At 40.1% G+C, this 11,960-nt stretch overlaps 1 protein-coding gene across 1 annotated transcript; it reads right to left on the reverse strand.

Moving 5' to 3' along the window:
* Nucleotides 1-6,343: 6,343 nt before the first annotated feature.
* On the reverse strand, nt 6,344-8,689 carry LOC149768839 (uncharacterized). The gene has a single exon (XM_089928657.1). The coding sequence runs from the start codon at nt 8,687-8,689 to the stop codon at nt 6,344-6,346; it is 2,346 nt and encodes a 781-aa protein (XP_089784783.1).
* Between the last annotated feature and the right edge of the window lie 3,271 nt (nt 8,690-11,960).

Consider the following 11,960-nt stretch of genomic DNA (forward strand, 5'->3'; position numbering starts at 1 on the left):
ATACCTCCCATGATTTAGTCCGTGATCCCGTCGATCCCGCATCCGTGAAGGAAACTCCAGCACCCCAGTGATTTCCGTGGCATCCGTCCCAGATCCCAGGCACCCGTTTCAAACACATCTTCAGCGTCCCCACCGCATGCCAGCCGTCAGCCCATCTCCACGCTCCCATACTTCCATGATCCAAAGAAGGAAAACCATGAATCACCGACCCCCTCCTCTGCAACCGCCCAGCGACCCTGTGATCCAGCCGTAATCCAAGCTCATCCATTGATCCGTGAATCACCACCCTCCACCGGATCCACGTTCTTCCCAGTTCCGTGATTAGTGATCCGACGCGTCTCCCCACCTTCCGCTTCCATGCCAGCATCCCGTCCGCATGCACCTCCCAAATCACCGAAAGAAGGAAATAAGAAGCATCCCCCAAGCACCACGTCCGTGAATGGCATCATCCCGTCGATCCCGCAGCATCCCCAGCCTCCCGTGCCCGATTTCAGCACCTGTCCACGGATCCGCTCCTCCCAGCCTTCAGCGTCTCCAAGGGCTATAAGAAGGGAGGTGGAGGCCAAGGAGAATAGAGAGGAGAGAGGAGGGGAGCTCGGTGTTGAGCCAAAGAAACAGGGGAAGAGGCGGACGAGAGAGGAGAGGGGAGGCATTGCTCTGTTTTCAACTTCATTGAAAACAGAGCATTGCAATTTTTTTTTTCAGTTTTTCGGTTTGAGTTTAGTTTTTTATTTAGGAGAGCAATGTATTTTTTTTTTTTTTGTTTTAGTTGTACTTTAGTTGAAAGTTTTTATTGAGAAGTATATTTTGAGTTTGAAAGCATATTGTTCTTATTTTTAGTTTTGTTTTAGGTTTTGTTTTGAGTTTTAATTTTTGAGAGTTTATTTGGGTAGAAAGTTATATTTATTCTGCAATTTTAATTTCTGTTCTGCAATCCATTAAATCCTCTTTCATGCAATCTATATTCCAGTCTACAATTTTTCTAACACTGTTTTCATCCATTTTAATTTATGTCAAAGCTTTGCTTTAATTAGTTAAATACATAAATGCTCTTTGAATCTGACTACCTGTCTTGTAGTTAATTTCAATTAGAAAATATTCTCTGGTATCCCAGAGAATCATTCAACATCTCCAATGTAAGGTTTTTCTTTCGTTATTCAAAAATCGATTTCGAATCCAAGTGAATGTTTTAATTTTTATGCAACTCCAATCGCCTCCCTGTGGATCGACTTCTTACGACCACTATTCTTCGAGTAGAACAGGTAAGAGTTAAATTAATTTAAACTTTGTTTGTCGGTTCTAACAACGATCTGTTTAGCGTATTTTTAAGTAAACAGGAATCGCACAACAGCTTCCTTCGTATAAGGTTGAGCTTCTTAGAGTTATTGAGGTAAAGAATTGAATTTGCTTACTATCTTCAATTATTTTTTGATTTAACATTGATATAATATTTTTGACTTTAGTGTAGAAAAAGTTTGTCCTTCCTGCAAAGAGCCATGATTGGGTGCTGAAGTCTGACAACCACAAATGGAAAGAATATAAAGCAAAGCTAAAGGCGGACTGGAAGCACGAGGGCATGACTGAAGAGGAGGTGGTCCGTGTTTGTCCTCCAGATGTAATATCTCATCAGTGGAGGGAGCTTGTCCACTACTGATTTTTCGAGAGAGCTCAGACTGTGTATATTTTTTCAATACCTTAGATTGTATTTATTATTATTATAGATTAGAAATTTATACATTGTATAAATTACATTGTTTATTATTTTTTGGAAAGATATATTCCAACATTGGTAGAGCTGCTTGACCATCGCAGACTATTCCTCTCACTTCAAGCTCCATGAGTTATGCGAGGGGTAGAGCTAAATTCGTAAGTTTTTTTGAAACTCTTTAAATTTATCTTAAATTGTTCTATCATATAGCATGTATACTTTTGAAATATACTTTTTGTTATAGATGGATGATAATGGGAGGGAGCCTGGTAAGGTAGAGTTTTATAAGATGACTCACACCCACCGAGATGGCAACTTTGTTCAGAAAGAGTCAAGAGATATAGTTATATGTATTCATCTTTGACTTGTGCAACGATTTTTTTTATTCTATTATTGGCATACATTAATTTAACCTTTTCTTTTTAGAGATATAGGACAGGGCAACAAATCTTATTTCAGAGCACATCAGAGAGTCATCATCATCCGACGTGACCAGTCATATTGAAGCTCAAGTGCTCGCTGAATTGATGGAACCAGAGCATTATGGCCGAGTGTGAAAGAGTAGATGCCCTACAAGCCAATCGCAATATGTATTGCGAAGAATTTTTCTTTTGATTTGTCCAAATCATGTACATGATATTTAATTATGAATAAAGGCATTGTGTTTCATCATACGCTATTTATTATATTTGTGATGAACCCCTTAGATTAGGGCAATGATTTTAGGGCTATGATGAGATCATACTAGTGAGACCTAAAATTCTAAAATTCTAATCTTAAATATTTTCAGTCGTTGGTATATTGAGTCGGGGATCAATATTTACCAGCAAAACTGGTACATCTTATGTATGCTCGATGCAGAGGGTGATTGATCTCACAATCACTTATGTGGAGACACTAATACAAAGATATGGGTGCTCATTAGAGGAATGAGTTCACTGAATTGACCTACAAAGAGAAATCTTATAAAGTTTTACTTACATGTCAAAAAATGATTCTCTTAGTAGAAGTTGTGCAACTGATCCTTTGATCTGAGATCGCCATGGTATCTTGTGCACATGAACCCATGTTTTGGTTCACACTCATTCATAACTTTAAGTTGTGTGCGAGGTCTTTTGGATATGGTGAATTGTGTACGAAGATTATGAGTAGGTCAATAAGGAATTAATCACTTCTAGTAAGAGAAGTTTGCTGATGCGGGATGAATGCGAGGGATTTAAACATAAGAATTATCAGTAAGTTATGTTGATTAACTAGCCTAATAGCAGCAGGAAATTCAGTCACATATGGGATAAGAAAACATTAACATGAGCATAGTAATTTCAAGACTAGTTACCCGCATGTATTAATTCATTTAGGACTTAGAAGAATGGACCGTTGTGGTTGAGAAACCACTTGATTAGGACACTTCCTTCAATAAATCAGACCTAGAGTTGAGGTTTACCAAACATTGAACTTCTGGATTTTTTTTGGAGGAGGATCCTTGATCTCACTCTTGAAGGTTGATGATTGGATGACCAAGCTTCATCTTCCGTTGCAACAGGGCCCTTTTGCTATTGGTTTGGAAGGATAATTGACCCAATGACATGGAGTACTTTAAGGACCTGCAAAGAAACAGGGATTAGAACTTTGGCGTGAGAGGGGAATGGAAATCACAAAAGAAAAAGGAGGCGAGAGGAGGTAGGGCAATGGTGGATGTGGTTGTAGCTTTAGGGCCTCACGCCCAACTTGGAACAAGGGCCTCACGCCCAACCTTCTCTCAAGGTGACGAAGCAAGATTGCTAAGGAAGAAAGAAGCACTTTTTATTCATTCATCAATTCAAATTACAAGATATCATGAGGAGGTATTTATAGACTTTCCTCATGATTTGAAATTTAAACACATAATGAATGGCGCTCCACATTTGAAGGCTTGGTTTAGAGAAAAGGAAAGAAAGTTGGCCGACTTTAAGGGGGAGGATTTGAAAAGTTGTTGGCTCCCATTTGAAATTTTCTTGCATTTAAATTGTGGCCGACCTCTTGGACTTTGAATTTGGGTGACGTGTCAACTTGTATGAGGTGGCATGGTGATTGGTTCTTCTGATGAGGTGGCATGACGTTACATTGGTTTCTTTGATGAGATGATGTGGTCGGCTCCTTATGCTTGACTTCATCCTGGTTGGCATGCTTCCATTGGTTGGAGTGGTGGTGAGGTGGCCAGCTGATGTTGATGTGGATGCCGAGGTGATGCTCCAAGGGTGTGCAAAGGTGGTGGTAGAAACATGCAACATGTCCTGACTTGGCTTGCTTTCTGACTTATTGAGGCTTGCTTTCTGACTTATTGAATTTATTTACAGGACTTGATCAAAGCCACAGTGACTTTGAGTTAATTGATTGGAGTCTTTTTTGGATTCTGGTGCCCGCACCAATTCTCCCGGGGTGGGAAGAATTCGACTCTGTCGAACAGGGGTTGGTTTGGCTGTGGTACTTTTCTAGGAGATCTGGGTTGAGTCTCTGTAGGTCCTCTCGAGTAATCCATGAATCATCAGATTTTGGTCGACCCTCCCAGTGAACCAAATAGCGTTGGTACCCTTTGTTCCGGGTGGTGATAGCTTGATCATCCAAAACATGTTCAACCCTATCTCTCGATTCTGAAAATGTGGCTGGAGGGCACTCAGGTGTGGGTTCACTCTCAATGGGAGCATGATCAAAAGGCTCACTAGGTATCAATGTTGGTCCCTTATACTCTATAAGGTCTGAGATGTTGAAGGTCGAGCTAATACCAAAATCAAGGGGTAAGTCAACCACATAAGCGTTAGGTTCAATTTTCTTTAATATCCTAAATGGACCTGCACTGCGGGCATGCAATTTTTTCATAGTTCCCGGGGGAAACCTTTCAGGTTTTAGTCTAATCATTACATAGTCTCCTTCAATGAATTCCTTAGCCCGTTTGTGACGATTAGCTGCTTGCGCATAAGCTTTGTTACTCATGTCAATTTTCTTACTGATTTCATTATGTAAATCCCTGACATGTTGTGCATATGATTCTGCTGTCTCTGAGACTCGTGCATGTGAGGGTAATGGAATAAGATCTACAGGTTTCCTAGGTTTATATCCATGGACAATCTCAAAGGGACTCTTTCCTGTGGATCTATTGACTGAGCTGTTATAAGCGAATTCAGCGCGTGATAATAGGAGATCCCAGTTTCCTAGGTTGTCACCGACAAGGCATCTCAATAAGTTCCCTAGACTCCGATTAACGACTTCGGTCTGACCATCAGTTTGAGGGTGGTAGGCAGTGGAGAATTTGAGTTTGGTTCCTAGCATATGCCAAAGGGTCTTCCAGAAATAGCTAGTAAACTTAACGTCTCTATCTGATACGATGGTCTTGGGTAAACCATATAGCCTAACCACTTCATTTAGAAAAAGTTTAGCTATTTTTGAGGCATCATAAGTCTGGGAACAAGGTATGAAATGTGCCATTTTGGAGAATCGGTCTACCACGACATATACTGAATCATGTTTTCTCAGGGTTTTGGGTAATCCTAACACAAAGTCCATGCTAATATCTTGCCAAGGGCATTCGGGGACTGATAGGGGAGTGTATAGACCGGTGTTTTGTCGTTGTTGCTTTGCTGTGGTGCAGGTTCGACATCGGGCTACTATTTGGGCAACGTTTTTCTTTAGACCTGGCCAAAAGAACTGGTCTTCAACTTCTAAGATGGTTTTGTTCCTACCAAAATGACCAGCTAGGCCTCCTGCGTGGATTTCCCAAACTAGAAAGTCTTGGGTGGAGGTACGGGGAATGCACAACTTATTTCCTTTGAAGAGGAATCTGTCGTGAATGGTAAAATCGAAAAATTGGCTCGAGGGTCCTTGACGGATTGATTGGTAGGTTTCCTTAAAGTCGGGGCAATGTTCATACTCCTCCTTGAGCCTTTCAAAACCTATGACTTCGGTACTAACAGAAGTGAGGAGCATAGATCGTCTACTAAGGGCGTCGGCAACACGATTTTCTTTTCCAGCCTTATATTTCAGGACAAAGGTATAGGCCTGGATGTACTCTACCCATTTCGCATGTCTAGGGTTCAACTTTTTCTGAGAGTTGAGGAAACGTAGGGCTTCATGATCGGAGTATAGGACAAACTCTAGTGGCAGAAGGTAGTGTCTCCAGTACCTTAGGGCTTGGACCACTGCATACAACTCTCTATCGTAGGTAGAATACCTTAGCTTGGCGTCGTTTAATTTCTCACTAAAGAATGCTACTGGGTGGTTTTCCTGACTTAGAACGCCTCCAATCCCGACTCTTGATGCATCACAGGCAACCTCGAAAACTTTGGAAAAGTCGGGTAATCTCAATATAGGTGCTTGTGTCATCTTGTCCTTAATCTCTCTAAAGGCCTTTTCAGCTGCCTTGGTCCACTCAAAATTTCCTCTCTTAAGGCAATCAGTAATGGGGGCGACAATTGTGCTGAATCCTCTAATGAATCTCCTGTAGAATGTGGCTAGACCATGAAAGCTACGAACGTCATGAATGTTTTTGGGTACTGGCCACTCGATTATGGATTTGACTTTTTCGGGATCCACAGATACTCCTTCAGTGGTCACGACAAATCCTAAAAAGATAGTCCTATGTGTCATGAATCCACATTTCTTTCAATTAGCATAGAGGCTATCTTGTCTAAGTGATTGACAAACTTGTCTAAGGTGATTTAAGTGGTCATCTTTTGTTTTGCTATATATGAGAATGTCATCGAAATAGACCACTACAAACTTTCCAATGAATGTCCTTAAAACTTGGGTCATGATCCTCATAAAGGTACTAGGTGCGTTGGATAAACCGAAAGGCATCACTACCCATTCAAATAAGCCGTCCTTAGTCTTAAAGGCGGTTTTCCATTCATCCCCCGGCCTAATTCTTACTTGATGATAGCCACTCTTAAGATCGATTTTGGAGAATACCGTGGCTCTGGCCATCATATCTAACATGTCGTCTAGACGGGGAATAGGTAAACGGTATTTGACGGTAATCTTATTGATGGCACGACTATCTACACACATTCTCCAAGTGCCATCTTTCTTAGGGGTCAGAAGGGCAGGTACTGCACAAGGACTTAAACTCTCCCTAATGAACCCTTTCCTAAGTAACTTGCCAACTTGCTTTTGCAATTCTTGGTGCTCTGAAGGATTCATCCTATAATGGGGTAGATTGGGCAAGGTGGCTCCTGGAACTAGGTCTATGGCATGCTGAATATCCCTTAAAGGTGGTAGGTTGTCAGGAAGATCTTTAGGAAATACATCTTTGAACTCCTCTAAGATTTCAACTACTTCTTGAGGGTGTGCTACTGGGGTTTGGTCCAGGGTCTCCTTAACAGCCAACATCCAAATGGGTGAACCTTCATTGATCTCTTGCTCTAATTCCTTAGCATTGATTAGGTTCAATCCAGGTTTCTTTTCCTTCAGACTACTACTAGCTCCCCTCTTAATGTTGTCCTTAGGTGGGGTAGGGTGAACTACAATTTTCTTTCCATTATGATTGAAGGAACATGAATTTGATCGTCCAAACAGGGTAGCATCATGATCGTATAGCCATGGTCTGCCTAGGATAATGCTACTTACTCCCATAGGAAGGACATCACACCATACCTTCTCCTGATAGGATTGGAATTGTATCTGGACTTGGCATCTAAGTTTAATGGGTATTGAGGTCGAATTTATCCAAGATACCTTATAGGGATTGGGATGGGGTACGGTAGGCAACCCTAAACTCTTGATGGTGTTGGTTGATATGGCATTGACACAGCTTCCACTATCTAAGATGATTTTGCAGGCTTTTTCTCCTATTTTGATAAAGGTTTGTAGGATGTTGGTCCTACGCCAATCTTCTTGTTCTTTAGCCTGGGTCAATATACATCTCACAACTCCTAGAAATTCAGACGTCTCAATGATTTCTTCCTCTTCTTCATATTCATCTACCAAATTGGTCTCTGCTTCGTAGACTTCTTCTCCATAATTCTCAGGATCTTCTTCTTCTACTTCTCCTATGTGTAACGCTCTAGTGGGGCATTGGCTTGCATAATGTCCTATTTTATGACACCTAAAACAAGGGACATTGTTTTCCTTTCTACCTTCAGGGGCTTTTCCTTTGTCGTCCCTACGAGCCTGGGGAGTGATAGGATTGGGTCTGTGTGATGGGTTTGAACTTGGGTTTGGCCTGCTTCCAGGGTTGCTAATCCTATTGGGTTCAGGTCGTCGAAAAATGGGTCCCCTCTGGAATCGTTCGCAGTCTCTGGCAATCTGGTAGGCTTGGTCTAAATCATGAATTTCCCTTAAGAACAATTCCCTTTGAATGTCCTCCTTAAGACCAGCTCTAAACCTAGATAGGGTTACAGCTTCTGACTCGACTATGTTGCACCTCATAGCGAACTCATCAAATTTGGCAATGTACTCAGATACAGTTTTCCCTCCTTGATTTAAGCTTTGCCATTGATCTAGTAACCTCTGTTCGTAGGATAATGGGATGTATTTCTCTCTTAGCTTAATTTTCATCTGTCTCCATGTATTGATAGGTAGTTCTTCTCTTTGCCTAGTGATCCTCTCAATATTTCTCCAGTATAACCTTGCATGTCGTGTCAACCTAAGCTTGGCAAATTTGAATTTTCTTTCTTCCGACATTTCATACCACTCAAAATATTGATCCATGTCATTTTCCCAATCAATGTATACCTTAGGGTCTAGACTTCCTTCGAAGGAGGGTGCATCAAGTCTGATACTCCTAAGGGCTCGTTCATCCTGGTCTATATGATCCTGATGTGGTTGTCGCTGATTATGTTCAGGAGTGAAAAGGTGGCGATGGGGTTGGGGTGTCAATTCAGGTTCCACGTGGGTCTGTTGATTTTCCTCTAGGGTTCCTAGCCTCTCCTCAACTTGATCAAACCTATTGTTCAATTGTTTGAACTGCTCAGTCATAGTTCTTAGGATGGTCTCAAGATTGGGGTCCATGGCTTCAATGGGTTGTGTATGTGATGGGTTGTAGGGTGATCCTGATCTAGTTGTCATACAAGGCTCAAGACAAAACAAAATGACTAGCCTATGCTAGGGTTTGCTAAATCTAAATCAAAGACTTATCTAATCAAAATTGGTTCACCACTTGCCCAGGCCAGTTGGACCAAGAGTTCGTGTAACCGCCATTAACCATACTTAGCTGACACCAACCGCTTAACGGGGCTGGGCAGATAAGATGGTAGCCACGACCCTGATCGGAACTTTTCTAGACAGTAAGGAATTAGCCAAATTCAATTAGCCTAAAGACTCGTTGTGGTTTCTAAGTTAAGTTGGCTAGTTGAGTTTTAAATTAGGCTTGGGTTCTAGATTTATGAGGGCGGTTGTTTTGGGCTAAGGAAAGGTGATGAAATCCTTTCCTTATGTTGCAATTAGAGTGCCCTTAATATGATTTATGATGGATGCAACTATTTTAAATGTCCACACAAGTTGAGATTTAAAATTTCAAATTTCAAATTTCGAATTTAAACTTTTGAATATTGAATTTTAGATTTGAATTTTAATTTTCAGCTTTTGAATTTTTAATTTCAAATTTCAAGTTTAAATTTCAAATTTAAATTTTGAATCTCAGATTTTTTTTAGTTTCAATTTAAGTTCCCACTTTTAATTTCGAATTTTGAATTTCAAATTTGGATTTCAGATCTGATGTTTCAAAATTTCAAGTTTTGAAATTCGAATGCAAAAGTCATATTGGAAATTTCAGATTTGGAAATTTCAGATCTGGAAATTTCAGATTTTGAGCCCAAACATAGAATTTCAAATTTAATTTTGAAATTGTTAACTTCAAATCCTAAATTTGTGGAGATCAGATCTCAACTTTAATAACTGAAATTCAGAATTAAAATTCAAAATATTCAGATTTAATTCATAAATTTAATAAGGCATGCAAACTAGGATTTTGGCATCAATGGATTTCAGGAAAGTGCAGAAATTTCAGCAAATACAGAATTTCAGCATAATCAATGTGTGTGTCCTAATTAACCTTGCTTTGATACCAAAAATGATGCGGGATGAATGCGAGGGATTTAAACATAAGGATTATCAGTAAGTTATGTTGATTAACTAGCCTAATAGCAGCAGGAAATTCAGTCACATATGGGATAAGAAAACATTAACATGAGCATAGTAATTTCAAGACTAGTTACCCGCATGTACTAATTCATTTAGGACTTAGAAGAATGGACCGTTGTGGTTGAGAAACCACTTGATTAGGACACTTCCTTCAATAAATCAGACCTAGAGTTGAGGTTTACCAAACATTGAACTTCTGGATTTTTTTTGGAGGAGGATCCTTGATCTCACTCTTGAAGGTTGATGATTGGATGACCAAGCTTCATCTGCCGTTGCAACAGGGCCCTTTTGCTATTGGTTTGGAAGGATAATTGATCCAATGACATGGAGTACTTTAAGGACCTGCAAAGAAACAGGGATTAGAACTTTGGCGTGAGAGGGGAATGGAAATCACAAAAGAAAAAGGAGGCGAGAGGAGGTAGGGCAATGGTGGATGTGGTTGTAGCTTTAGGGCCTCACGCCCAACTTGGAACAAGGGCCTCACGCCCAACCTTCTCTCAAGGTGACGAAGCAAGATTGCTAAGAAAGAAAGAAGCACTTTTTATTCATTCATCAATTCAAATTACAAGATATCATGAGGAGGTATTTATAGACTTTCCTCATGATTTGAAATTTAAACACATAATGAATGGCGCTCCACATTTGAAGGCTTGGTTGCTAGAGAAAAGGAAAGAAAGTTGGCCGACTTTAAGGGGGAGGATTTGAAAAGTTGTTGGCTCCCATTTGAAATTTTCTTGCATTTAAATTGTGGCCGACCTCTTGGACTTTGAATTTGGGTGACGTGTCAACTTGTATGAGGTGGCATGGTGATTGGTTCTTCTGATGAGGTGGCATGACGTTGCATTGGTTTCTTTGATGAGATGATGTGGTCGGCTCCTTATGCTTGACTTCATCCTGGTTGGCGTGCTTCCATTGGTTGGAGTGGTGGTGAGGTGGCCAGCTGATGTTGATGTGGATGCCGAGGTGGTGCTCCAAGGGTGTGCAAAGGTGGTGGTAGAAACATGCAATATGTCCTGGCTTGGCTTGCTTTCTGACTTATTGAGGCTTGCTTTCTGACTTATTGAATTTATTTACAGGACTCGATCAAAGCCACAGTGACCTTGAGTTAATTGATTGGAGTCTTTTCTGGATTCTGGTGCCCGCACCATTTGCATCCTATTTATTCTAATCATATAATAATTCAGAAAGTCTTTGATCAAAGCAAAATGAAAATTAGAAAGAGTTTCTAATATTTCATGATTAGAATTATCATTAGAAGATTGAGAAAAATATGAATATAAAATTGAGTTTGCATACATTCATACTCATATACACATTCGGGATGCAGTTTGATTGAAAGATTGTATTGCACAGTAACTTGCCACTAAAGGATATTTTTGGTATTTTCACCAAATTTCATATTTTTTGGATAGACATGACACGTTGCTAGACATCAATCTTATCTTATAGATTTGATCGAATTAAAGAGTTTAATTCGATCGCCAATTAGAAAGGATTCTAATTGTTAAGTTCGAGTTTGCGCAGTTTGGACCTAAATCGATTAGAAGAGTTCTAATCAAGTTGGGTCAACTCGCACTCACACCTATTGCTGGCTAAGTATGGAACCTAATGGGTCACACACAAGAAAACGTATCAATGGTCTAATTGGATTAGATCATGTTTGCAAGATAGACATCTTAGCAGGTGTTCAAACCCTTAGCTCCTGATTCGAATTGGATTCGAATCTAATTCTTAATTGATCTAATTTGATTAGATCATGTTTTAATATAGATTAGCCAAAAGTTGACACCTAATTGGCTTGGTTTGAGTCTAATTGGATTAGATTTGATAAATCATTTACTTTTGACCGTTAGATCTTCATCTACCGTTGGATGAAGACATAATGATGAGTTGGTTTGAACCAAATTGGATTGGGTTAGATGTGGCTTTTAATCATGACTGTTTGATCTTCATCAGTCATTGGATGAAGACATAATGAGATCATAATAAGGTGCCTTGAATTAGAGCTTTTGGATCATCATCAAACCGTTGGATGATGGCATAACTCCTTTTTTGATAGCACCTTCAATCATAGCCCTTGATTTTTATGTCCACCGTTGGATGGGGATATAATGGGCTGGTGGCATGATGGGGCTTCATA

Source organism: Phoenix dactylifera, chromosome 1 (genome assembly GCF_051530095.1).
Source record: "Phoenix dactylifera cultivar Ajwa chromosome 1, Ajwa_hap1_PhDact_Kaust_v1.1, whole genome shotgun sequence".
In the NCBI taxonomy this organism is placed as follows: domain Eukaryota; kingdom Viridiplantae; phylum Streptophyta; class Magnoliopsida; order Arecales; family Arecaceae; genus Phoenix; species Phoenix dactylifera.